At 47.4% G+C, this 27159-nt stretch overlaps 1 protein-coding gene and 2 long non-coding RNA genes across 3 annotated transcripts; 1 reads left to right on the top strand and 2 right to left on the bottom strand.

Annotated features, from left to right (window-relative positions):
* Positions 1–416: 416 nt before the first annotated feature.
* Positions 417–17723, bottom strand: PROK1 (prokineticin 1). Its single transcript, XM_065595013.1, has 3 exons — positions 17435–17723; positions 14102–14227; positions 417–2105 (listed from the first exon to the last, which is right to left on the bottom strand). Exons 1-3 carry the CDS (start codon positions 17504–17506, stop codon positions 1986–1988), a joined length of 318 nt encoding a protein of 105 aa, XP_065451085.1. The 5' UTR covers positions 17507–17723; the 3' UTR covers positions 417–1985.
* Positions 3414–9625, top strand: LOC135983395 (uncharacterized). The gene is made up of 2 exons (XR_010600995.1): positions 3414–4853; positions 7757–9625. It is a non-coding gene; the product is annotated as an uncharacterized LOC135983395 (long non-coding RNA).
* On the bottom strand, positions 4730–7758 carry LOC135983396 (uncharacterized). The gene is made up of 2 exons (XR_010600996.1): positions 4922–7758; positions 4730–4890 (listed from the first exon to the last, which is right to left on the bottom strand). It is a non-coding gene; the product is annotated as an uncharacterized LOC135983396 (long non-coding RNA).
* Positions 17724–27159: the final 9436 nt, after the last annotated feature.

The raw sequence follows: 27159 nt of genomic DNA, 5'->3' as shown, positions 1-27159 counted from the left end.
TACAGGAGTGGGTAGGTGAGGTTCTGTGGCCTGCAATGTGCAGGAGGTCAGACTAGATGATCATGATGGTCCCTTCTGGCCTTAAAGTCTGTCTCTCCACTCTTACCCATGTTGAGTAGTCGCTGATTCTGCAAACAATTCCATTAAGACCGAGTAGGACTGCTTGTGGAGTATGCTGCTCCACAACATGTGTATGGATGCTAGCATCTGGTCCTCTACTTAAAAAACCTAACTGTTAATAATTACTGCTTGGATTAACAGCTGTGCAGAGGATGGAAGTTCTGTTTTGTGTAGGATTTTGAGACTTCAACATTTAGCTTTGTTCTAAATCAGAGTAAAACCCCACCATTCTGAAATTCTCTGCGAATGACGCATTCATTTCAGGTTGGTTTAAACAATACATTATGACACAATTGTTTAATTTTGACTCTTGTCATTTCATTTTATTATATTTTAATATAATACAAGTCACCGCAAAACAAAAATCAAAATGTGTTATTCTGAAAATGTCAATCCCATTTTGATATTGTTGGAGCTTCCCCCCCCGCCCCCCCGATTCTCTTCTAAAAGGAAATTCCACTGCAAACAACCAAGTCTTGCAAAGCATTTTGATTTGATGGACCTGTATGTTCTCACAAAATATGGTTCTATCAAAGTTTCTCTGGCCAGCTGAGACTTTCAAAAATGAAATGGAAAAAAGAATTTACACTATTTAGTTTGCAATGTTGTTGTAGCTGTGTGGGTCCCAGGATATGAGACACACACACATACACAGGGGTGAGGTAATAGCTTTCATTGGACCAACTTCCGTTTGGTGACAGAGACCAGTTTTTGAGCTCCACAGCCTGTTCTTCAGTTTAGCATTTCACTGTGGTTGGTTAATGAAACTATGTTGGTTAATTTCACCTGCTGTTTATTTTCCATTTCAGTTCCTGTTCCCCTGTACTAGCCTGATTGTAAAGCCTGTACTCGCCCTGATCAGTACTTGCTCCCAGAGCAGATCCACTGGATACAACAGGACTGCATGGAGCAGCTATTGTTGGTGGGCAGGGATGTGGGGTTTGGCTGCGGAGGCCAAAGTTCATCCTCTATTTGCAAGGTGGAGCTCTGGTGTAGACAGCACAGAGCAGATCAGACAGTGGATGCCGTAAGCTGCAGTCTGCCTCTGCCTCCGGTCTTATATTATTTTTATTCAAGCATCCCATAACTGTTAAGTATGAGCTCTATCCTTAATAAGAATAACAGCACAGGGGTCAGAAGCAACAGAGGTCCTGTGGCACCTTTAAGACTAACAGAAGTATTGGAGCATAAGCTTTCATGGGTGAATGCCCACTTCGTCAGACGCAAGCACAGGGGTTATTTGTGTGAGAAAGCACTTAACCAGATGAGTGAGGGTTACACAATTTGCCCTAGCTTTTTAATCTTGAAAACCTTTCTTTCTAGTAAAACCCCTTTGTTCCACTATATAAAATAAATGTTGGGTCTGAAGTATTGTTGACAGCATCCCTTTTGTTACATGCAAAGTGACATTTTCAGAAGATGTTGGGTGAGATTTTCAAAGGGCAGTTAGGCACCCAACTCATTGAAAGTCAATGGGAGTTAGGCAAGTGTGCACAGGCTAGTGGACAAAGCACTGGACTTGGACTCAGGAGACCAAGGTGCTATTCCTGGCTCTGCCACTGCTCTGCTGAGTGACCATGGGTAAGTCACTTTGCCTACTTGTGCCTCAGTTTTCCCCATCTATAAAATGGGGATAATGATCCTAACCTCTTTAGTAATGCGCTTTGAGATCTACTGAGGGCAGTGCTCAATGTTATTTGTGCCTTTGAAAATCTCCCTCTGCCCAAATTTTGTCTTTACACTCACTGTGTAGAATACGTGGTGATGGCAAAGAGAAATAAAGAGTCATTGGGTGGTGCTCATTTCAGAGAGCAGTGCTGCCCGGTTCTCCAGCTGGGAAGGGCTCTGAAGTGACATCCTGTTTGCTAAAAGTCTATGTTCTTGAAGTCTACTGAACACCGGAATCGGCCATCCATGAACCTGGAGCATATAAAGTTTGGCAAACACGGGCAGGTGTGGTGTTGGCGTTTTCCAAAGAAAGGGACCTTGAGCAGAAAATGGAAGAGACAAAAGACACTGCAAAGAATGTCAGAACTTCAACCACCGAGCAATGCTAGGAAAATCCTTGGCTGGGTGAAACAGACTCCTCCCTGTCTTCCTGTAGGGGTTTCATGTCCAGTGACAATGGGCCAAATCCTGAAGTTCTTTACTCTGGCCCCAATCCAGCAAAGCACTTAAGCTAATGGATAATGTTGGCCATGTGAGTAATTCCCACTGGCTTCAATAGGACTGATCAGGTGCAGTATTGTCAGTGCCAAGTGTTCAAAACTCAGGAGTCAAGCCCCCAAAACTCGGAACTTGGCTGGACAAATCACAAGCCTTTTAAAAAAGGATTGGCTTATTTAATTAGCCTCCTAGTTTCTCAGTTTTTAGGGGGCACCCGGGTCTTGTTTAACCAGCTTTTCTCTACAACCATGGGGGTTAGCAACTGCCTCTTTTTAAAATGGAAGCTGAGGTTCTCACATAATGGCATGACTCCAAGAGCTGGGGCCTTGTGAAAAAACACCCACTGCTACCCGACTGGAAAATAAAATGGTCAGAGTTGGCAACCCTGCAAATCAAAGCCTAATCCCCCTCGCTGACCATGGGATTCCTGGCAAGAGTAAAGGGTTGCAGGATTGGGTGCTTGATCCTGACTTGGGTATCCTCATTAAGCTCATTTGGACCAAAGCCATCTGAGGCTCTCAACTCAAAACTCCTTAGTCATGAGTGAATTTAGCCTGGCAACTCTTGGGAGTAGGTTGACCAGGTGTCTGGTTTTGGACCGGAAAACCCAGTCAAAAAGGGATCCTGGTGGCTCCAGCCAGCACTGCTGACTTTGCTGTTAACTGTCCGGTTGGCGGTGCCACCCCGCCATGTAGCAGGGCTGGCAGGCTTCCTGTTAGCCGCCATGCAGCTCCCAGGGTGGGAAGCAGCCGCCATGTCCGGCTCCTAGCCTTAGGAGTGACCGGGGGGGGGGGGAGGAGGGAGTGCGCGTGCTGCCCCACCCACAGGCGCAACTCCCATTGGCTGGGTCAGGGCAGATGAGGAACTAGCGTGAGCACGACTCGCGAGTGCTCAGCAGGCGGCTGTTGAGGGGTCGCCTGCTGTCGGGTGTCCTGATTGTACAGGTGGAGAAATACAGTCCCCCTTCGGATCCTCCCTTAAAACATGCTAGTTTCACAGCCCTGCCTGCATGATCCCCTGCCCAGCCATTCCACACTGTCTGCCGCTTGGGCTGTCCTCTCATAGGGTGACCAGATGCCACAGATTAAATATCGGGACGCCGGGGGGGGGGGGGGGGGAAGGCCGCGGGGGAGGGGGGCAGAGAAGAAAAAAGCCGGCGGCGGAGAGGGAAAAAAAAAACAAAAACGGCCGGAGCACCCCCCAGCCGAGCCGCGCTCCGGGCCCTTCCTGCAGCTCCCTGCCCAGCCGTTCCCGGGCTCCGTCGCCCCGGCCCCGCAGCAGGGGCTGCTCCGCTCCACCCCGCCAGGGCTGGGACACTCGCCCCCGCAGCCCCGGACAGCCCCTCTCCAGCCGCGGGGAGCTCGGGGACCTGGGCAGGGGGCGAACCAGGTAGCCGGGCCCGGCCCCTCCCGGCAGGAGCGTGTCCGCCTCCGACCCACCGCACTGCCCCGCGGGCTGCAGGGCTGGAGCAGCCTCCGCACTGCACTCCCGGCCCCGGGCCCTGAAGGCGGCGGTGAAGCCAAGCGGCTTGCCCTGGTGACCCTAAGTGAGCCTAGGGGGCGAGAGTCCCTCCAGGACGTCAAAATTGCTTGTTTGTCCAGTGTCCCGACCGCACATCGGTCGGGACGCGGGACAAACAAGCCAATATCGGGACAGTCCCGATAAAATCGGGACATCTGGTCACCCTATCCTCTCACCTCTCACATGCATCGGTGTTAGGCTGTTGTTGACGTCACTAGGCATCACCCTAGGTAACGTGGGAGGGTGGAAGGCCACTAAGTGTCAATGAAGCCTTCCTGCACTAGGCCTAAGTGAACCAAACTCTATCCTTCCATGTTTAAACTCTAATCAACCTCAAAAGCCAGGTGCAATTGAAATATGTAAGCAACCAGTTATCTGTGTGCAACCCCCTGCTCAAACAGTAATAATGAGGCCTGCATGTTTCTGGCTGAAGGGAAAAAGGACAAGATAACGGTTTAAAGAAGTTACTAACAAGCTAGGCTTATAGCTGCCAAGAATGACTTAACTATTACCAGGGATGGGAGGGGTAGAGGGAGGAATGGGGGGGGGGGGAGAAAGGGAGGGCTAGAGGGGAAAGGGGAGGGTGAGGCTTAACTGCAAAATGTATAAAAGAAGAAAAACTGTTCCTGTTAATGTGCTTGATCTGAGACGTGCCTGTCTCCTAGCACCGCTTTGGGATCCCAAATAAACTTTGTTTGCTTCTCCCCCTGGTGTGTTTATTGGCGCGAAGCACACCGGGCAACGAACCCGCTGTTGCTTTGCCTCGGGCACTCTGTGCTGGCAACAGTTTTGGCGCCCAACGTGGGGCTCGAGGCTGAAATTTAGCCTTTCCCGGACCCCTCTCGGAGGTCGACGGATTACAGCGACGACCGACGCCCAGCGCGCACCGGTGACTTTACCGGGGGCCTCGGCGGAGACGTGGTTTGGTCGACCCCGGAGGGCACAACGGTGCAACGCGCTCGAGTAGTGGAGAAGCAGCTGCGGGCGACGGTGGGGAACCGGTCCCGTGGATAGGGCGACGGTGCAGAACCGGACCCTTGGATAAGGTAGGAACAGTCCAGTGGGGACTTTATCTGTCTTGACCTGGGGACGCCCAGTGTCTACCTGTTTTGACCTGGGGACGCCCACTGTCTCCCTAATATGGGGCAGGGACAGAGTATGGCAGGCAGGGCAAGGTGTACACCCTTGGAATGCATTCTGGTGAACTGGAAAGTGTTTGGATCGGATCCGTTGGTTAAAAGTAATCTGAAAAGGTTCTGTACAGTAGACTGGCCTCAATATCAGCTAGAGGACCAGGAAAGGTGGCCACCGGAAGGATCACTTAATTATAACACAATCCTTCAATTACTTCTGTTTTGTCAGCAAACGGGTAAATGGAATGAACTTATGTATGTACAGTTGTTTATGTTGCTAAGAGATAGGTTAGATATTTTGCAAAAGTGTAATTTGACTCCGACAGGTTCGGTAGTAGCTATTGTTAGTCCCCAGAACCCCCCCACAGCTGTAATGGCAGGTCCGGTGTCCCCTTCGGCTATCACACCCCCACCATATAAAGACAACGTGTCTCAGGTCCCAGAGATTGCCCCCTCGGTGGAATTTTATCCGTTGATCACTGAGACTGTGGTGTCCAGACATGGCTCAGATAGGAATCAGGCCACTACTATGCAGGTTTACACCCATGTGCCTTTTAACCCGGTGGACCTAGCAGCCTTTAAGGCACAGGCAGGGGAATTCTCTACGAACCCAAGCAAGTTTATCTCGGTCTTTGAAGGGTGCCTGGCTATCTGTAAGCCTGACTGGGATGATTGTAATGTCCTTATGCAGACCCTGCTGTCTGAGGTGGAGCATAATCAGGTTATGTCTAAAGAAAAGGAAAAGAGGCAAGCGAAAATGATGGTCGCAGCAGTACAGGCCGGTGGCAGGGGAAAATTCCAGGAAGGTGGAAGGGGCCGGGGAATGAGAGGACGTGGGCGCCCTGGCTCACAGGAAAGGCATCTGGGTCGCAACCAGTGTGCCAGATGCCGGAAGGGGGGACATTGGAAAAATGAGTGCCCCGAAAGGGAAGGTACCCCTATGATGGCAGCGGAGGATCAAGAATAGGGGTGTCAGGGAAGATGGACTATCCTGCCCCCGGAACCCCGAGTAAACATGAGGGTGGGAGACTTGGACATAAACTTTTTAAATAGACTCTGGAGCTGCACGAACCGCCGTAAACCAACCCCTGCAGCTGCCTGTGTCAGAGTCCCTCACTGTGGTGGGTGCCACAGGGAAAGGAACCAAATGCCCAGTATATGCCCCAGCGGAATGTGCTTTGGGAAACAGAACTCTATCTCACATACTGGTTTACCTCCCCGATTGTCCAACACTTCTACTAGGACGGGACCTGCTTTGTTGCTTAGGAGCCACCCTGCATTTCACCCAAGATGAAATAACCCTCACCTTACCTCCAGAGAATGTCTGGATAATGACCCTTGCAACTGAGCCCTCAGCCATGCAAGCCTCAGAGTGGAGCCAGTGGGAGGACAAAAGGAGGGTTAAAAAGCAGCTTTGCTGGACAATGTTCGTCCAGGGATTTAAAAATTCCCCCACTCTATTTGGCCAGGCCCTGGCCAGAGACTTGGAGGAGTGGGACAATGAGGACAGGGTCCTCCTCCTGCAATATGTGGATGATTTGTTGATTGCTGCTGTGGGTCTCACCCCTTGCCTTAAAGCCACTGTGAGCCTCCTGAACTTTGTTGGACTCCTCAAAAGTGGGTGTGCTCGTCCTGGTTTGTTGCTCCAAAGCTCTGTATAGAAGTTATTTTGCTGGATAATGGCAATGTGTATGTGTTCATTGTTGGGAAAAGGTGTATGAGTGAAGAGTGGAAGTTTCCTTTGTAAGTTAAAAGAAGCCAAGAAGGAGAGAAGGAAAAAGAACAGAATGAGTTAACTGAGGGAAAAAAATACAGCTAGCAAGCTCAGTCCAAAGATAAGATGCTGGCACCATCCAAGGACACTGCCCAGAGCTAAGACTTGGCCGACAGCCAAGAAAAGGGGGGGCCTGAATGTGCCCAAGCAACTATGAGATCTGCAAAACACTGTCAGGCATTAATGAAATGTGTTAGGTTTCTTTTCTCACAGATAAAAGAAGTGCTACCCAAAGACCCTAGCAGCCCTGCCATTCATTGAAATAAGGAGACTGAGTCTACGTAAGGTCCATCAACGAAAAACTGCTTTGGCTCCACACTGGAAAGGCCCTTTCCAAGTCCTGTTAACCACCAACACCGCTGTGAAGTGCCAAGGACTGCCCACCTGAACCCAGGCTTCTCACTGTAAAAAGACCCCTCCACCTCGGGAGGATTCTCCGACTGATGATAAGCCTATTTAAAGACAGGGTGATGTGCTAGTAACCTCTCCCCTGTATGATGCTGAACCACACTGTTTCAGGAAAAGAGAAGAAGGAACACTTGCTTCATTGAAACCACAAAGTCCAGGAATTCCTGACTACAAAAGACATTAAGAACGGACCCTGGTGAAGAAACAAAGAATTATACGCTGGCAGGGAGGCTCTTACACCCCTGGCCTCCCAGGTACAGGCTGAATGTCTGGTCTGCCAAAAGAACAACCCTCGACCAGGAGTGTCAGTGCCATCAGCCACTCTGGAACCTACCCCAGGCCCAGGACTGGTTTGGCAAATAGACTTTACTGAGATCCCCCGGACCCAAGGATACAAATACCTTTTCGTCTTGGTGGATCGATTCAGCGGATGGCCTGATGCCTTACCCCTTGTTTTGCTCCGCATGCGCGCTCTCCCAAAGTGCAGGTTAGGGCTCAGTCCCTTCGAGATTATGTTTGGAAGGGCATGGCCTATGAATGGTACACCGGTTCTGGCAGGGAAGTGGGAAATGGGGTGTGGCGTTTTATCTCAGTACATGTGCTCTCTGTCTGCTGTTCTCTGTTCTCTCCACAGGTATACCAGAGATTTGCAGCCTCTCCCGCTGGATGCCCCTGTCCACTCCTTGCAGCCAGGCGATTCCGTTCTCCTTCGGACCTGGAAGGATGAGCCTCTCCAAGAGAAGTGGAAGGGACCCCACACCGTCCTGCTGGTCTCCCACACAGCAGCAAAGGTCAAGGGACACAAGAACTGGATTCATCACTCCTGTCTGAAGGCAGTGCCCGCTCCTGAACGGTGGACTGTCCAGCCTATGGAAAAGGACTACCAGCGATGACCTGGGACTTAAACTGTTATTCAAAAAACAATAAGATCTGCTGGGAATGCCCTGTGGTCTCTCTCAACAGTCGCAGCGCACTCCCCGTGAAAACTCTAAGCGTTGGTTGTGTTTACTCTCACAGGGCCGGCCTAACCTGGTGGCCTGGTCCTTTTTGTTTTTAATCTGCCTACTATTGGTAATGGATATTTTGTGGGTATTTGGGGAATTGTAATTGTTAGGCCCTAGGGTCACCTGCCCAGCATGAGTTCAGGTCCAGGGTCTGCCACAGTGGTACTCTTTGCCATAGGGACACTCCTTTCTAATTAATTTATTTAATTTAATTAATGGAGATATCCTATCTCCTAGAACTGGAAGGGACCTTGAAAGGTCATTGAGTCCAGCCCCCTGCCTTCGTTACCTCCCGTTTCCCCCAGGCACATGTGGGATGGAAAGGGATCCCTACTAACTTGGAAACAAACACATATGAGTCCTTGAAAGTTTGCTTTGCCCAAGAGTTTAACCTCTCTAACTGCTGGGTATGCTCCCAAATCCCACACCACGCAGCAGGGTTACCCTGGAGGGTGGTTCCCCAAAATTGGTCAGATATCTGTTGGGGATGGTTCAGTAGGGGAAGAAATACCTCGGGTACCCCCTTGTCACAAAACTGTACCATTGAATCCCAGTATGCATTAAGGGACAACCCCTGGCTGCCCCAGGCAGCGTAAATCTTTGTATGCCACCTCAGAGCCCATTAAGGAAGAAGCTTATGTCCCAGAAAACTCACAGGACATTAACAAGCACGTCCTGTCGGCCGAACAGGCTTTCAAGCAGTGGAAGGCCCAGGAAAGGAAACCCACAGTTTTCAATTCCCTTTGAAGTTGGTTGCCCGACCTAGGGGGGTGGCCTTGTGCGTCTCCTCCTCACCGGTGTGGTATTGTGCCTGGTCACCCTCCTCCTAATTGCTTCTTTTAAAATGCTCCTCCGTAAGCTTTGTGCCCCCCGTTCCTCAAAAATCCCAGCATACCCTCTCATTGAAAACCCCAGCTTCATAGCACTTAATCATATCTTGTCCACAGAATATGAGAAAACTCAGCCAAAAGCTTGTTGAGTATTCTCAAAGGAGGGAGTTGTTGACGTCACTAGGCATCACCCTAGGTAACTTGGGAGGGTGGAAGGCCACTAAGTGTCAATGAAGCCTTCCTGCACTAGGCCTAAGTGAACCAAACCCTATCCTTCCATGTTTAAACTCTAATCAACCTCAAAAGCCAGGTGCAATTGGAATATGTAAGCAACCAGTTATCTGTGTGCAACCCCCTGCTCAAGCAGTAATAATGAGGCCTGCATGTTTCTGGCTGAAGGGAAAAAGGACAAGATAACGGTTTAAAGAAGTTACTAACAAGCTAGGCTTATAGCTGCCAAGAATGACTTAACTATTACCAGGGATGGGAGGGGTAGAGGGAGGAATGGGGGGGGGGGAGAAAGGGAGGGCTAGAGGGGAAAGGGGAGGGTGAGGCTTAACTGCAAAATGTATAAAAGAAGAAAAACTGTTCCTGTTAATGTGCTTGATCTGAGACGTGCCTGTCTCCTAGCACCGCTTTGGGATCCCAAATAAACTTTGTTTGCTTCTCCCCCTGGTGTGGTTTATTGGCGCAAAGCACACCGGGCAACGAACCCGCTGTTGCTTTGCCTCGGGCACTCTGTGCTGGCAACACTGTCATCCCTTAGGGATGGGGGTCTGGTCACTGTTAGGGTTACCATATTTCAGCAAGCAAAAAAGAGGACGGGAGGAGCCCCGCCCTAGCCCCGCCCCTGCCCCTCCCACTTCCCGCCCCCCCGGAACCCCCAACCCTCCCCCCGTTCCTTGTCCCCTGACTGCCCCCTCCTGGGACCCCTGCCCCTAACTGCCCCCCAGGACTCCACTCCCTATCTAAGCCTCCCTGCCTCTTGTCCCCTGACTGCCCCAACCCTTATCCACACCCCCACCCCCAGACAGACCCCTGGGACTCCCACGCCCCATCCAACCACTCCCCACCCCCTGACAGCCCCCCCCCGAACTCCCAACCCATCTAAACCCCTCTGCTCCCTGTCCCCTGACTGCTCCGATCCCTCTCCGCACTCCTGCCCCCTGACAGCCCCCCCCCCAGAACTCCCAGCTCCCCACCCCCCTGCTCCTTGTCCCCTGACTGCCCCTTCCTGGGACCCCTGCTCCTAACTGCCCTCCAGAACCCCACCCCTAAGCCTCCCTGTTCCTTGTCCCCTAACTGCCCCCTCCTAAGACCCCCCCCAACTGCCCCCCAGGACCCTACCCCCTACCTGTACCCTGACTGCCCAAAACTTTCTCCACCCCCCCCTAAAAGCCCCCCCCCCGTTTCTTGACTGCCACCTCCAGAACCTTCCTGCCCCCGGTCCCCCTTACCCTGCTGCTCAGAACAGGGTGTTGGGCTCTGTGCGAGCCGAGCCGAGCCGGACACGTGGCTGCGCTCCCCAGCACAACAAAACCCGGTCCCTGGCCCTGCACAACAAAACCCGGTCCCTGGCCCTGCACAGTGCTGCCGGACCGGGTTGCAGGAGAGGCCAACTCAGAATGCAGGGCGGCTCCGGCTCCTCTACAGCTGCTCAGGAGTCCAGCCCGGGATTTTTCTGCAGCCCTCCCAGCCGCTCGCTCTGCCGGGGGAGGGGGAAATCCCGGACATTGTGAGTGCTTTACAAATTCCCCCCGGACGCTATTTTTAGCGCGAAAAGGAGGACATGTCCGGGTAAATCCGGACGAATGGTAACCCTAGTCACTGTACGTGTTCTGAACAGAGCTCCCTGTGCTCTGTCGTCAAGTAGAGCCCCATTCAGTGCCTTGCAGTACATTGCACGGCGAGTCATGAGCTGAGCTGGGAACAGAACCCAAGGGCCCTGCGTCAGAGCCCACTGCTTTCACTAGTGGACAATGCTGCCTCTTTCCCTTGAATCTAGGAACCAGCATTTTCACACTGGGGTGCGTAAAGTTAGGCCTTTAAAGTGGGGGTGGAGGGGCTAAGGCACTCAATCCCCCTTGAAAGTCACTTTGGCTTCTTTGACAATCCCAGTGGGCAGTGACCTAAGAACAGCTTGACTTTCAGAGGTGCTGGGGCCTGCAGGAGGCCCCCTATCTGTTTGTCTCATTCTGTTCTAGTTCACTTTTCATAGATTTAGAGATTCCAAGGCCAGAAGGGACCACTGTGATCCTCTAGTCTGACCCGCTGTATCTCACAGGCTAGAGAACTGCCCCATAATAATTCCTAGAGCAGATATGGTAGGAAAACATCCATCGTGATTTAAAAATGGTCAGTGATGGAGAATCCACTGTGACCCTTGGTAAATTGTTTCAGTGGTTAATTACCTCCCCTGTTAAAAAATGTATGCCTTATTCCCAGCCTGAATTTGTCTAGCTTCAACTTGTTGTTACAGGGACCAGAGAGCCAGACCTTCCGCTGGTGTGAGCTGGTGTAGCTCCATTGAAGTCAGCCATGCTGCCTGCATTCGGACCCACCCGCAATGAGTACACATCATTCCCAAGAGAGTTCACTAAACTTTAACATCAGAATCTCATTTATATACTTGCCAAACTCCACCTTCAAATCACTTGGGTTGTTTGACTCCTCACTATTTTTACTGGGAGGCTGTTCCAGAACCTCTGTCCTCTGATGATTAGAAACCTGCTTCTAATTTCCAGCCTCAGTTTATTCCTGGCCAGTTTATCCTCAGTTGTTCTTGTACCAACGCTGTCCATTAGCTTCAACAGCTCTTCTCCCTCCCTGATATTTATCCCCTGATGTCTTTAGAGAGCCCTGGGAACCCCTTGACTGTCTGTAATATATAATCTCAGGCAAGCTCTCTGCTTTCCCGGCATGGGTCAAATTTGCTTCTAAACCTTCACCTGCCACTCGAACTGCTGAGTCATTGCTCCATCTCCTGGTGGATTTAGCACTCTCTGGAGAGTAGTGGCTGGGCCCCATGTAAGTTAACTGGGTTTTGCTGTTGATTTTTCGGGGGAGAGGGTCAGGATTTCACCCCTGGGTTCTATTCCTAACTCCACCAGTGGCTGCGTGACTCTAGGCTATGCAGTGTTGTAGCTGTGTCGGTCCTAGGACGTCAGAGAGACGAGATGGGTGAGCTAATATCTCTTATTGGTAAGAGAGACCTGCTTTTGAGCCACAGTTGCTCAATCTTGTCTCTCTTCTCTTCCCCCACCCCCCACCCCAGAAGTTGGTCCAATAAAAGATATCACCTTGCCCATCTCATCTCTCTGATCCTGGGCTACTCACTTAGGGCTAGATGTTCAAAAGAACATGGCATCTGTTTGGGCGGTAGAATAAACGAACAGATTTCTGCAACAGCTTGGCACGCTGGCCCCAGCTGTGCCCTTGGCAATGCTGGCCTGGAGCCTCTGATTATTCAGCCATTACAGAGTAGTCTCATTGAATAAAGGTTGCAGAGTCTAGCCCACTGTGCCTCAGTTTCCCCTAGCTTTAACATGCGGATAATGCCTCCCTCAGGGGGAGACTTATACAGCACATGGAGGGCCTCAATAATGAAAGGGGCTGAGCGGGGCAAATTATTGAGATAAACTATCCCTTGGCTATCAGCAGCAATCGTTTAGCTGTTTTTGCTGAAAATTAGGGGACACCATGAGATTCAACATTAGAACAGCCAGGGTGGAAAGGGCCTGGATTCCCCAATGTCTTCAACTTCCTCCTTCGCCTCTCCTCCATTTGTCCTTCTCATCCCCCTTCCTCTCTCCCTCCTTTCTGGTATTAAATGGAAAGGTGAGGAGCTGATAGATGTTTATCTCCTGTCTTTTCAAAACAATCCCTTATGAAATTTAAGCCTCGAGCATTTATCTTTATTTCCCCTTCGTGGTGATTTTAATAAAGTCTGATCCCTTTTGAATCTTCCCCATCTCCTGCAGGCTGATCCCGGGCAGAAAGCCCTGCATTGTTTACTGAGTCTCCCTCCCATGAGATCAATATCTGAGGAGTTATTAGCAGAGTCCCTCAAAGGCCTTAGCAACTGGTGCTAAGTACTCCCACTTTGGGGTAATCCTAAGGCTTTTGTGTTGCGTGCTGAACAAAGCCACTGAGTTTTGAAGGTTCACAGACGTTATCCTGGCTTCTGGTTTGCTTTGTTGAGTATTTAGAATTCAATCTCAAGTGACAAAAGCACCTTTCTTTAAATAAACTGAATGCACAGATTGAGCCCCCTGGAGCCACGTGCATTGCACTAGTTGAGCTGTTAAACAGGCTTGTACAGCTCTGGCCATAGGTCAGCTGTGACCCGTAGAAGCTGTGACAGGTTGATGTTAGTAGAGCGCTGTTTGAGGATCTAGCTGGAAGCGCGAGTGGAAGCCGGGTGTCAGGACTCCTGGATTCTCTTTTCAGCTTTGCACGTTTGGGTAAGCCTCTGTGTGCTGATGCAAATATGCGGAAACCGAGGCACAGATTAGGCACCACAGGCCATGCAGGGATTCTCTCAGAGTTTGAGAGCAGAGCCCAGGGTGCTTGGGTCCCAGACCAGTGCCTGCCCCACTGGCATATACATCCACAGATGGATGGCATTGTGCATCCTGATCCCTGAAAGTCCTTCAGACTACAGCGTGGTATATTAAACTGTAAAAATTACAAGCTGTCACTTTAAATCCTAAGGGGTTTCCTGGTCTTGCTAGTAGACTAGGGGGCTTTGTAGGGACATCTGCAATTGGAGTCCCACTGCAGAGAGCCAGTCTAGAGTAAGCTAGGATGAGTTGTGCCTCTGTTTTAGGGAGCAGCCTGTTTTCTCTCTCTCTCTTTTTGGGTTCTTCTATGTTTATCGAGAAATAAGGTTACGTTGCAACCTTCCTGCAAGAGAATTCTCTGTGTATGCCATGAACATACCTTATCGTATCTGGTTAGCAGGGTTATAGCACTGCCTAGACTAATGCGATGTGCTATTTTTTTTAAAAAAAAGCTAGCTGTGAACTCATCCCTCCCACAGAAGAGTAGATCTAGAAAATATAGATGCAGCAGTATTGAAAAAGATCAGCCCCTGGGCCATTGCTTAGACTAGGCTGTGAAAGGGTTAAGGCTGCTGGGCCATACCTTGTGACTGAATGGGTGGCATTCATCTCCTTCCTGTCCCAGCGGAGTGCACATCCTGAGCCCTCGAAGCCACAGGCTGATTGCACAGCATGTCCCAGCTCCACACTGCAGATCCCTCTCACACGCCTAATGGGGAGGCAAAACAAACCCCAATTAGCCAGAGGTGCATTCAGATAGGCTTTAGTGTGTGCCAGGGAAAATTCCTGTTCCAGGAGGATAGGTAAATAAGTCAAGCTGAGCTGGGCTGGCAAGCGCTTCAAAGACAGGCATCAATTCTTAATCGGAACAAGAGACACTTTAAAAGCCACACATCTCAGGTTAAGTTGATGAGGGCTTGTGATGAGAGCGAGAATCCGATTCTGTCTAGAATGGCTTTACATGAGCTCTTCTGACGCGTTCTGGACTCAGATGCCAACAGAGAGGAAAGGTCTTTGTGCTCCTGCGGCTGACAATTATGATCTACAAGGTGAGCTAGGGAAGCCAGCCATGCTGAGTTCAGGGCAGCCCAGCATTAAACCAATGGCTACATAATAAAATAGTCACTTATTTGTTTGCATTACAGTCAGGGATCAGGACCCTGGCGGAAATCAGTGTTGCTCCCATTGAAATTAACAGCCATGCTGATTTACACCGGCTGAGGATCTGGCCCCAAATCTTTCAATCTCCAGAATCTGGGAGCCAAAAACTAAAAGCTGGGAACAGGTAACATGTAACTGCAGATCATGGTTCTAGGCCCAAATATTCTAGGAAATGCTGAGAGCTAAAGGAAGTTATTTTCTTTTGACAATCTGTACAGATTTTAACTTTGGAAAGTAGGGATCCAATTATGTATTTGATTTGAAAAGTGTCCCTACCTGGCATTCTTATTTCCTGTATCCAAACTCACCAAGCTACTGTACGGTGCAGAGTGACAGAATGCTCCACTTACACTGGTTTGAGACATTTGGCTAATATCAAGCAAGCTGATACCAATTAGGGAGACCAGACAGCAAGTGTGAAAAATCAGGACTGGGGTGCGGGGGTAATAGGAGCCTATATAAGAAAAAGCCCCAAATATCAGAACTGTCCCTATAAAATCGGTACATCCGGTCACCCTAATACCAATCAATGGGATATTGGCCTGAGAAAGGGCCGCAGGTTTTAGCTTCTCAGCTGCTAAAATTACACGTATGGCTAGAATCTGATCCCCTCCCTCACACAGCCTGGGCCTTTATTTCACAAGTGATCCTACTGAAATCAGTGCAAGTTTTTTGCTGCTTTTGAGAATCTTTACAGTTTACTTGGTGGTGGAGTGTCATAATTCTAGGGCTAACTTTTTTTTTTTTTTTTTTAAGTGTACCATTTAGGAATGGATGAAATGAAGTGAAAAAGGCCTTTGTTCTGTGTGCTTTATCAGATTAAGAATAGCCAAAAATATTAGATTTTAAAAGGAAGAATATTGGAGTTCCCAACGGAAACCAGTGGGATAGGACTGCAATCTCTTCTGGAGTATTTACGTGTGTGTGTATTGAGAGAGACAGACAGAGGAACTATAAAAGTTTCAATTTTTAAAACAAACTAGATTTGATCAGTAAGATGTAAAAAATGTAAACTTTTTAGGAGAGCCTGATGCTGATCGTATTTAAGTCAATGGTAAAACTCCCAGCGGTGGGACCAGGGTAGGGCTCAACTTGCACAGAAAGGCAGGTGTGAATTTATTTTTTTGCGGGGGCGGGGGGAAACAAATTGTACATTCCTTTTTTGAAATGAAGTTGTCTTCTTTAAACAATTTCTTGGACATAAGAAGTCTCCACTACAAATTTATTTGCAGGGAGAAGAAAGGGATAGTCTAGGATTTGCTTTCTGTCACGAGAAAGTGAATCCGGTTTTTCGTATTTTAATCCTTTTCCGAATTCATGTCTCTGAAATGGAAAACAAGGGAAGCCAGGAGTTTAAAATGTAAAGAAACGTAAGGGGCTGTGGAGTGATGCTCAGGCATCTCACTATTCCTCTGTGCTTGGACTTCAGCCTGGCCCCTCCAACAGCTCAGAGTTCACTGTAACCCAAGAGCAGTTTAATAATATCATGCTCTCACATAAGCAGAATTTATACAATGCAAATGAATACTATTTAAATATATTAGGATACATTTTGCCTCTCTCCTTTTCTCTTTAAATTTGGATATTTTCTCTTGAGAGAATCTCTTAATTCTTTGGCTATAAATTAACGAGACTGACATTGATTAGAACACTAGGGCAGATAGGCTCCATTGAAGTCAATGTAGCCTAGGACAGCTTATGCCAGCTGAGGATCAGGGCCTCTTTCTGAAGGTGCTCTGTTCCTATCACATCTAGTGAAGTCAGTGATGGTTTGGGATGCTCAGTACCTCCTGAGATCAAAGCCCCCAAAATGCTCATGGGCCGGTGTCTATTAACACATCCTGACCTTTGTGTTGAGTTTGTTAGAACTTGATATTTTTCTCAGCTTGAAAACTTTTTAACATTTCTCCCCTCCCCTCTTTGACTCAAATACCAGTTTATGGCATGCTAGTGTTATGAACAAGAGCCAACAATTCCCCAGCCTGATTTTTATCTGCATACATTTCTCTCTCTAGATTCATAGCTGATAGAGTATAAAAGATTATCAGTGAGTAAGAATTTAGTGTTTAGTCTAACTCATAAAAAGTACTGGATTCTTGTCTCATTTTGGAAAGAATTTAATTAGATACGAGTGATCACAGCTCAAAAAATATCATGTATAATTAAAACCATTATTTGTGTTACTAATAAACCTCTACAGAAACCAAACAAATGTAAAAATCATAACACATTTTCCCATATTTATTCTATTTCTTTAATTTTTTTCTATAACTTTCTGCTCAAATGCAGGGGTGGGGAATCAAGTCTGTTTCACTTTTGTTTATAGTCAGTGTCATTTTCAGATTCACTGAGCAGCAAGTGCTGCTGGAGGAATGTTGATTTAGTTCAAACTAAGAGTTTCCATCAGAAATAGAAAATTAAAACCATGCAAGCATTTCTCTTGGGTTTAGGATTGCTTATTTTTTATCACTGATATGTTGGACCAAAATGTGAGCTAATACACACATAATGATATTTCATCATAATTAATATAAAGACATGCTTTTTGAAGATATAAGCACAGTATACATTTTTGCTGTTCGTATTCTTATTTGAGCTTTCAGGAGGAAATCAGAAAATAAATATTTTCACTGCTAGAAGATGTGATTGTCTTCTCCGATCTTAGGGAATCTTGTACCACCCACATCTCAGAAGGAATATAAGGTCTCAAACATGTTCAGATGTCACATTAGATAGGCAAGAAAGTCAGACTTACCCCAGTGATGACTGCACATTTGTAAAAAGTTATTAAAAGGAAGAAGCACAAGATTTGGATGACCGTTTTCATGGTGACTAGGAAAATAAGGAAACTCTTTTCTCTCTGGTGTGTCAGAGTAACAGTGCGGTGTTTGAAGTCCTTGTCCCCTTTCTCCTCGCTCTCCTCCTGATGAGATCTGAGAGCACCCTCCCTCGCCTGGCTCTGTATATAACATCTCAGCCCCTTCAATCTCCTTCACTGATGTGATGTTTTTTCTGATGATCTCAGAATAGGCAGATGAGACCCGACTCTGCTGATGTAAAAAAACAAAAAATTAATAAACTAGAATGAGGAGAAGACGATCATTCTACCCTTACAAATTCTGCAGTTTTTAAATGATTTAGAAATATCTGGATTTGTTTTAAAGTGTCCTCCTATAGTCACTATAAATTTGTGTTAGAATAAAATTAAGGGTTTGCACCTTTTTGCAAAAACAAAGACACAATTAGGCTGATTTCCCCCCTCCCTCCAAAATGCTAGTGCAGAACGTGCAAAGTGTTGATAAGTGTGTTTAGCGTGTCGTGTGTGTGTGTGTGGGGGGGAGAATTGTGAGATTAGATTACATCTGAATATAGTATGTAAATATCCTAATGTAGGTTTGAAAATATTCTGTGTCTGTTTATATATGAAATACCTTCCAAAACATTTTAAGTCCAGGAAACAATATAAACCACACACTTGTTTAAATAGATAAATGGATACATAGACAGATAAGAGAATTATAACCTGTGAAAAGTCATATTGGTATTTCACATGATGGTCCAATGGAGGGAGAACCCAGCTGGGTTTCAGGAAACTTCTATTCTATTCCCGACTCTGCCACTGACCTGCTTTGTGACCCAAGCCAAGTCTCTTCACCACGCTGTGCCTCAGTTTTCCTTCCCTCTAATGCTGGTCGAAATTCAGAATTTCTATTCCGTGGGAAATTTCAAAATTTGTTTTCATTCCAAACTGGAACAAAACCAAAAAGTTGCCCACAAAATGAAATTATTTCAAAGAATGATTTCAGGTCCATCAAAATGTTTTTATTTCTTACGAAACCAAAAAGTTTCGTTCTGATTTTGACTTTTCCATTTTGTTTAATATGTTAAAGAATATAATTTCAAAACTTAAAGTCATTTAAAAAAAAAATCAAAACATTCCATTCTGAGGCAGTTGAAACAGAATGTTTCATCCTTATCTAAACACTTTCGCTCTCCACCCCCAATGAAATGATGTTGAAATTAACGCATTGAAATGGAAAGCCTCACTTTCAACAACCGGGCATTTTCACTGGAGAGAATTTCTGACCGCTCTACCTCCCCTGCTTTGCCTGTCTTGTCTACTTAGACTGTAAGTTCTTTGGGCTGGGGCTCTGTCTCTCAGGCCTTGTCAACACTTGTGGCAGCGTGGAGGGAGTGTGTGGCAACACGCAGCAGTGAAAAGCAACCTGCGTCCATGCTGTGTTGTGTAGCAACATGCAGCCATGAAAGACTCCGGCAGCAGGAGCTACACTGCTTAAAAAAACAACAGTGTAGCCATGGGTGGCACTTCCTGAGTGTGTAGAGAGCCGTGTAGGGTAGATGCTCTAAGTGTTCAGGTGCGTCTGTACTCATCTAAGCAGTGCCTCCCTGTCTACACTGTTCTTTAGCCCCATGCTAAGGGTGCATACCATGTATGTTCCTTACATACCGCTGTATGTGTACATAGAGCCTTACTCTATGTATGTGCAACACCGGTACAAAAGGGACCTGATCTCAGATTTGGCCTGTAGGCACCACTGTGATGAAAACAATAATAAGAAGACAGGGATAATTACACTGCCCTTCCTTTGTTAAACGCTTTGAGATTGACAGATACAAAAGCTCTAGCTAAGAGGTAAGTATTACTGAGGCTGACGTTTGGGGGTTTTCCAAGGTGCCTGAATCCCATTGGGAGTTAGGCACCTAACTGCCATAGGTTCCCTTTTGAAAATTCCTGTCTGTAGGGGCTTTCCTGTCCTAATGAGAGGAACCTAGAAGCCAGATGCAGACCTGGGTTCCAATGTTCACTGGAGTCAGTGAGTCTTCCTAGTGACTTCAGTGGGCTTTGCAGCAGGAGCCTGGAGACGACCACATTGGTCTCGGGTCCTCTTGCCAGGTTGTATTCGTAAGTGGGCTTGGCAGAATTCTATTTCTGGTGGGGTTTTTATAATTTCAACAGATAATGACAATGTTCATTTTTAAGCATTCCCCCCCACCCAATTTTTATCAGTTTAGGTTTTCACAGTTGCAGGAAATGATGGGGGTGTCAGGCATTAAGGGGGGGTGAGACCATTATTTAATGACAGAAGACATTGTGATTTGAAAAGTTAAGGCTTTTTAACCCTTAACATACACGCTGTCATCATCACATGTCAAAATATACCAAGTAAACAGCCCTCAATGAAACTCGAGTAAGTTCTCAACCCTATTTTTCTTACTTTGCCTAGCTGTAAATTTCAATTCGCATTCATAGAAATATTTGTGCGTACGGTAAAATCGACACCTGACCCACATTTACCAATAAAAATTGAATCCTTCCAAGCGTCTTCATAAGCATATTAATAGCTGCGTTTTTATTCCTTAACCCTTATAAAACCCACATAGTGGCATGAGCAAGAACTGCTACCCATGAGCCTCGCTCTAGGGGCATGGCAAACCATTCCCTTCCCCTTTCATTTTCCCAGCTTCCCTTCTACCATTCTCCCCGTTCCCAGATGCTGCATGATGTCCCCTCCCCATCACCTCTCTCGTCCCACTTTTGTCCAAGTGTATTTTCTTTTTGTTGCATCATTTTCTCCAAGAAAAGGTTAAAGCATCCAATAAAAGGTTCCGACGGAACAGTCCAAAAACCTAGTGGATGGAGCAATTAACAAGCTGTGGCTCCAATCCTGCAAGGTGTTCTTCTGGGTGGGAAGATCCCTGCACCTACATGGAGCCCTATTAACCTTGATGAGCAGAATAACTTGTGGGAGAGGGGTCTCCTCTGAGAAGAGGGGAAATGTTCCGAAGTGTTGGTCAAGGCTCAGATGGGCACATTCGTCCCAGGGATATTAGAAGATTTCTATTGCTCATCTCATAGCCTGACGCATTAGCAGGGTCAGAGGCAGGCCAGCATCGCTGCAGGATGATTCGATCCTGTAAGGATATCAAGAATTATCTCCATTCGCGTTAGCAAAGGCGGCTTGGGTGACGTCTGTGCTAGCTAATTCTCTGCGCGACTCACTCCTGCAGCATTAAATTGTCTCCTAAAATGGATCACCACTTGTTAACGAGCCCTCAAGTGCCTTGTTTCTCTGTGCCTGCCAGCCACTGTCTGTTGTAGACAGAAGTCCTCCCATTTGAGATGGGGACATGTGTTGGCTTGCTCTAGGAAACACTGGGGCAGGCTTCAGCGGGTGACACTGTCTTCTCTGAGAGGAAGGATGGCTCTGTGGTTAAGGCACTGGCCTGAGCTGCAGGGGATCTGGGTTCAATTTCTGGTTTTGCTACTGACTTCCTGTGTGACCCTGGGCATATCATTTCACCTCTCTGTGCCTCAGTTATTCATCTCTAAAATGGGGATGACAATACTTTAGTCTGTATTGCCTATTTTTATTAATTGTTTTTATTACCATAGCACCCATGGAACCCATTGTGCAAGGTGCTGTACAAACAGAAGAGATGGTCCCCGATTGCAAGCTTTTGGGGGCCAGGCACTGTCTCTAAGTAGGTGCATGTAAAGTGCCTAGCACAGGGAGGCCCTCATGAGAGCCTCTTTGGAATTTTATGACAGTGTTTCTCGCTCACCACCCCCCCTCCCCCGACCCTGGAAATTGCTGATTCATCAAAAACAAAACTGTTCCCTGGATAGTGTCGGTTTGGACGACTCTCTCAATTTCAAAAAATTTTCTACATGAAGAGCTTCATTGTCCAGTCTGAAGTGACTGTTTATTTAAAAATTTTAGTTCTGACTTCCAAAAAAAAAAAGTTTGTAAAAACTTTTGATTTTGACTTTTAAAAAATAATTAAACATGTCTTTTGAAATTACTGAAACAGAACATTTCATATGATCCTAATGCAGTTTTGTTTCTGATTATCAGTTCACAAAATATTACAAGATTTGACATGGGTGGGAGTGGATTTTAAAATCTCCAGCTCTTGTAGGATTGGAAAACCTTCCCCATCCCCAAATCTAGCCCCGATCTCCATTGACGCCTCCCAGGGCTACTGCAATACAACTAATATTGTAGGGGTATCTAGGGGTCACCAAATGAAATTAATAGGCAGCAGGTTTAAAACAAATAAAAGGAAGCATTTCTTCACACAACACACAGTCAACCTGTGGAACTCCTTGCCAGAGGATGTTGTGAAGGCCAAGACCGTAACAGGGTTCAAAAAAGAACTAGTTAAATTCACTGAGGATAGGTCCATCACTGGGTATTAGCCAGGATAGGCAGGGATGGTGTCCCTAGCCGCTGTTTGCCAGAAGCTGGGAATGAGCGACAGGGGATGGATCACTTGATTATTCCCTGTTCTGTTCATTCCCTCTGGGGCACCTGACACTGGCCACTGTCAGAAGACAGGATACTGGGCTAGATGGACCTTTGGTCTGACCCAGTAGGGCCATTCTTAACTAATACCAACAGTACCGATAGACTTAGCCCCTGAACGTAGGCTTTTTAAAAAGCACTGTTCCCAGTTCCTATCCCATGCACATTCTGGGGTCCCTGAGCTACTTGGGACTACTCATCTCTCTGTGCTGTTCGTCTCACACTGGTGGAGTTCATCCCTTGCCCCTGCTCCCCCAGGCTCTGGTGAGCTGGGACAGAGAAGACTCACAAGGATTGTTTGGGGAACATGAGGGCAATGCTCTAGAAGGCAGGATGGAAACTCAAAGCTGCAGCCTTAATTAAATTGCTGCTCCACAGTATCTGTGGTAATATGTAAAAGTGGGGGGGGGGATGACACGAGACACTAATGGAATGAGAAGGAGTGATGGGCTTCAATTAGCAGCAGCACTATTCAGCTGGGGGGGGGAGGGCATGTGGGGACAATGTTAAGGGGAAGGACGCTCATCACAGAGCAGAACAATTTGCCTAAGGAGGGGAGTCTAGCCAATGGTTAGGGAAGAGGCCAATCCTGCTTGATGTAGAACCCTGGGGCAGGTGATCTTGAAAGGCTGCTTGTAATCCATGGGTCAAATTCTCTATTGGGGTAACACTGGGTTTATACTGAAGCAACAGCCAGTACGTCCACATGTGTAGCTCAGGTACGTCTACACATGCAGGCCTACCCGGAGAGCACAATCTGGCTCAGGGGGTTTACAGGGTTGTAACATGGTTTATAGCACTTAATTTGGTCCAGTCCAGGCAAAGCAGAACTAGGTTATCATGGTTAAGGCATTGACTATTGCATTACCATGGTATACCCTGACACAGTAAATATGAGTGAGTAATAGGGTGACCAGACAGCAAATGTGAAAAATCGGGACGGTGTGTGTGTGTGGGGGTAATAGGAGCCTATATAAGAAAAAGGCCCAAAAATCGGGACTGTCCCTATAATATCGGGACATCTGGTCACCCTAGTGAGTAAATTTGACCCTATGGATATAAAGCCCTAAGAGGATCAGTCCTCCTTGCTATATTTAAGGTACCTGATTCTGACCTGACTCACGTTGGTTTTGTACTGGGGCCGATCCAGTGCTTTTGTTACGAGAGTGCTAGGTCTGGAGACAGGTAAGCAGTTAGTTAATAGAAAACGTGCCGGTAGATGGTGCTAAGGAATACGTAGCATCGTCCAGGGGCTGAGTGAACCCACCATTTGCTAGCGTTGGGCCCTGCAAATTCCTTCCTTTTTGTTGCTCTTTACAGACCTCACTGGAATTACTTCTGCTTTGCACGGGCAGGAGTGAGCCAACCCAGCACGGATAGTCTCCCTAAGCCTTGCATTGATGCCACCTGCCTGTTAGAGAGCCCACAGTAGCATCTTAGGTTGGTGGATAATCATGATCATCACCACTGGTCCATTATTTCCTTCTCCTTCTCCTTTGTTCTGTGTCAGTGCCTCTCTTTGCTCTCTTAGCCCAGGGCTTTAGGAAGACAGTACCTTTGTTTCAACACCCTGAGCACCGGGGCAGGAAAAAGGGAGTGGATGTGCTTCACGAAGGCACCCAGAGCCAAATCCTCCTCTTACATTGCTCCAGCTTGCACCTGAGTGATGGAGAAGAGAATCTGGCCCTTGATATTATTAATTAGAGACGTTGAACCACAAAAATTCAGGCCCCAAATCAGATTTCAAATCCAACCCACCCAGAATTCAGGGACTGCCCTTATAAATCACAAGACTGGCCATCCCTCCCCGGCCACATGCGTTCTTCATTTGGAACCATCTCTGCTATGGATACTAATACAAACAAGCTTTGCACTAGTAAGTGGAAATACAGGAAGGACCTGCTTCAAAAAGCCCATCAAAGTGAGTTGGAGTCTTTGCATTGATTTCATCAGGCTTCTGGGCTCAGGTGTAGAGTGAAATGACTAGAAAGAAACAAATCCTGCATCTTGGCTGGGGCTTAGACTAGATGACCCTTGTGGTCCCTTCTAACCCTCTGATTCTGTGATTCTAAAGTGAAACTGACCAGCTTTAGTCTAAGTCACCATCTAAGATAAGTGAATTACAAATAAAATACATGAACAACAGAGAGAAAAAAGCGCATCCCTCCTGTTTGAATTAATCTAAGTGATGCAGAAAAGGGATTTTTAATATATAGGATGTTTATGTTGGCAGTGTCCCTTTCAAAAAGCAAATGGGGAAATCCAAAGAGCAAAATGACATAAACAAAGGGGGCTGTGGAGCACTGGAAATCTAGGGTGGAATTCATCCCTGGGCTGTGGACCAATGCCAGGCTTCAAAATTGGCATGAGGTGGGACTTAAGTGGTACCTAGGATGTGTGCTAGCCCTCAGAGTGAATCTCCCCCTAAGAGCTTTCAGAGGTCTGATGATATACACGGCGTCGATGCACGTTGGGAAAAGTCTGTTTATGCAGCGGATGTGTTCCTTTCCTCATGCAGAGAATGAGTGGGTCCGGCCCTGTTTGATTAGAACAGACAGGTACAAGAGATGTTTCAGAGTAGCAGCCGTGTTAGTCTGTATCCGCAAAAAGAACAGGAGTACTTGTGGCACCTTAGAGACTAACAAATTTATTAGAGCATAAGCTTTTCGCAGGCCTGTCATTGAATGGCCAGACAGGTTAAAGTGTTCTCCCACTGGTTTTTGAGTATTATGATTCCTGATGTCAGATTTGTGTCCATTAATTTTTTTGCGTAGAGACTGTCCGGTTTGGCCAATGTACATGGCAGAGGGGCATTGCTGGCACATGATGGCATATATCACATTGGTAGATGTGCAGGTGAACGAGCCCCTGATGGTATGGTTGATGTGATTAGGTCCTATGATGATGTCACTTGAATAGATATGTGGACAGAGTTGGCATCGGGCTTTGTTACAAGGATAGGTTCCTGGGTCAGTGTTTTTGTTCAGTGATGTGTGGTTGCTGGTGAGTATTTGCTTTAGGTTGGGGGGTTATCTGTAAGCAAGGACAGGTCTGTCTCCCAAGATCTGTGAGAGTAATGACAGACCTGCGGGTGGCTATCTTACAACAGAAAAACTTCAAAAACAGACTCCAACGAGAGACTGCTGAGCTGGAATTGATATGCAAACTAGATACAATCAACTCAGGATTGAATAAGGACTGGGTACAAGAGAGACTCTAGCCAGCTGGGCAGAGGGATCACTTACATCCAGCCCAGTTGCTACTGAACATGTGACAGAAGTCTGTTCTTGGCTTCCACTAGGCAAAATTACCCCCTGTGCAGAAGGCCAAAGCGCAAAGCCCAGGCACCAATTAAACCCCAGTTAAGCTTCCAAAATAGGATGTAAGTGATGCTGAGGCCTCTCTGGCCCCTCTGCATGATGAAGAATGTATCTCTTTGCACACTCAGGGCACAGGCTCGTCCCCCACCCGCACCACACACACACTGGTCCTTTCCTTTCAGATTTTAAGCACCCACTGTAGGCCCTGAGTCTGCTATTTTCAAAAGTGCCTAAGAGAATTAGATACCCAGTTCTCTCTGAAAAATCAGTGGGAGTTGGGTGCCTGGCTCTCATAGCGTGCTTTGAAAACCCCAGCCTCACCACTTATCGCACACTTACTGGTCTGCCCATATTAATCACAGCCCCATCACACTCAGCAGTCACATCAATAATCCACCAATGAACTGCCTAGCAAGTTAACTGCGGGGAGACCACGTTTCCAGTTTGCCAGAAAGAGCCGCTTGTGGCCATTGATGTATTAACCTCAGACAAGATGTGCGATAAACCCTACAGGCATCTGCATTGCTCCCCAGGGGCTTGTGGGGCCAGGGCTGGCCGTTAATCAGCTACCAGCCTGTCTCTATTCAGCTCCGTAGCGTTTGCTTTATGGTGACATTTACTCATCCATGAGCACGGCTGCCTCTCACCACTGGTGCAGTCAGCAAGCTTGTCCGGTCCCTGGGCAAGCCCAATATTATTATTATTAAGTATTTATAGGGAGCTGTAAATTTGCACGGCACTTTACAGCCAGCAAAACACTTCCATGCCTGCCCCCTGGGTAAAAATCCTGGCTCTGAGGCTGAGATCCTCAGTGGTGAATGTCAGTATCTCTCTATCGGCTTCAATGGAGTTATGCTGATTTATATTAGCTGCGGATCTGACTGCCAGGCTGCAGAATTCAGCGCATCCCCTGGAGACAAGCCTATACCCCTAGCCCCCTATTCTCTGCATTGCCCTGCAAGCCCTTGGACAGCACAGGGATAATGTCATCCAGGGGTTCCTCCAACCAACAGCTCTCCCAGGGATGCCTCTCAAGAGCGGGGCAAACCACAGCTGGGGTGGCAGCATAAGCTATCTGCCAAGCCCACTGGTGGGTGGGGGGGCTGATTTTTGGGCAGGGGAAGGGGAGAGAATTCGTCAGGATCCATCTCCTTGTCTGCTATCTCAGACAGGTTGTATGTGGGCGGCTAGCCCGTGCCTCTGTGGCTACACTAATTTTCCTGGGCTAACTCATGTCTGGCTACCCGTGCTGGGATTTACAGCTCCCTGCCTCAGTGTAGATGTACCCACAGAGAGTCTGATATGAAACAAACCGGACCCAGGTGTAACAATGCGGTTCTGGCGGGACCCAACTGAGAGTGCCAATTCAGGACAAATTGCTAAAACAGGGCAGTCACAGCCCAAGGCTGGGTTTTTTTCACCTCTAAGGCAAACCAAACCAGCCAGACAAAGAGGACTTTGGTCTCACCCCACTGGCTAACCACAAGTCTCACAAGCAATTCCCTTAGACACTCCAGTTTCCCAGTATCACCACCAGTGCCACTCGTTATGGGGACAAGTGGTTAGGAAAACCAGTGCCCCAGTAAAAGGAAAAAGGTTCTCTCGATCCCAAAGGACCAAGCCCCAGACCCAGGTCAATATACAAATCAGATCTTACCCACAAATCATGCTGTTGCCAATCCTTTAGAATCTAAAATCTAAAGGTTTATTCATAAAAGGAAAAAGATAGAGATGAGAGTTAGAATTGGTTAAATGGAATCAATTACATACAGTAATGGCAAAGTTCTTGGTTGAGGCTTGTAGCAGTGATAGGATAAACTGCAGGTTCAAAT

Source organism: Chrysemys picta, chromosome 4 (assembly GCF_011386835.1).
Source record: "Chrysemys picta bellii isolate R12L10 chromosome 4, ASM1138683v2, whole genome shotgun sequence".
Taxonomy (NCBI): Eukaryota; Metazoa; Chordata; order Testudines; family Emydidae; genus Chrysemys; species Chrysemys picta.
This window is presented reverse-complemented; position numbering and strand designations above follow the sequence as displayed.

Coding starts and splice junctions, on each gene's coding strand:
- PROK1 (XM_065595013.1), bottom strand. CDS start 17,506: ATGAAAACGGTCATCCAAATCTTGTGCTTCTTCCTTTTAATAACTTTT. Junction 14,228..17,434: donor AATGTGCAGTCATCACTGGG/GTAAGTCTGACT, acceptor CCTCCCCATTAG/GCGTGTGAGAGGGATCTGCA. Junction 2,106..14,101: donor GCCACCCATTCAGTCACAAG/GTATGGCCCAGC, acceptor TTTCTGCTCAAG/GTCCCTTTCTTTGGAAAACG.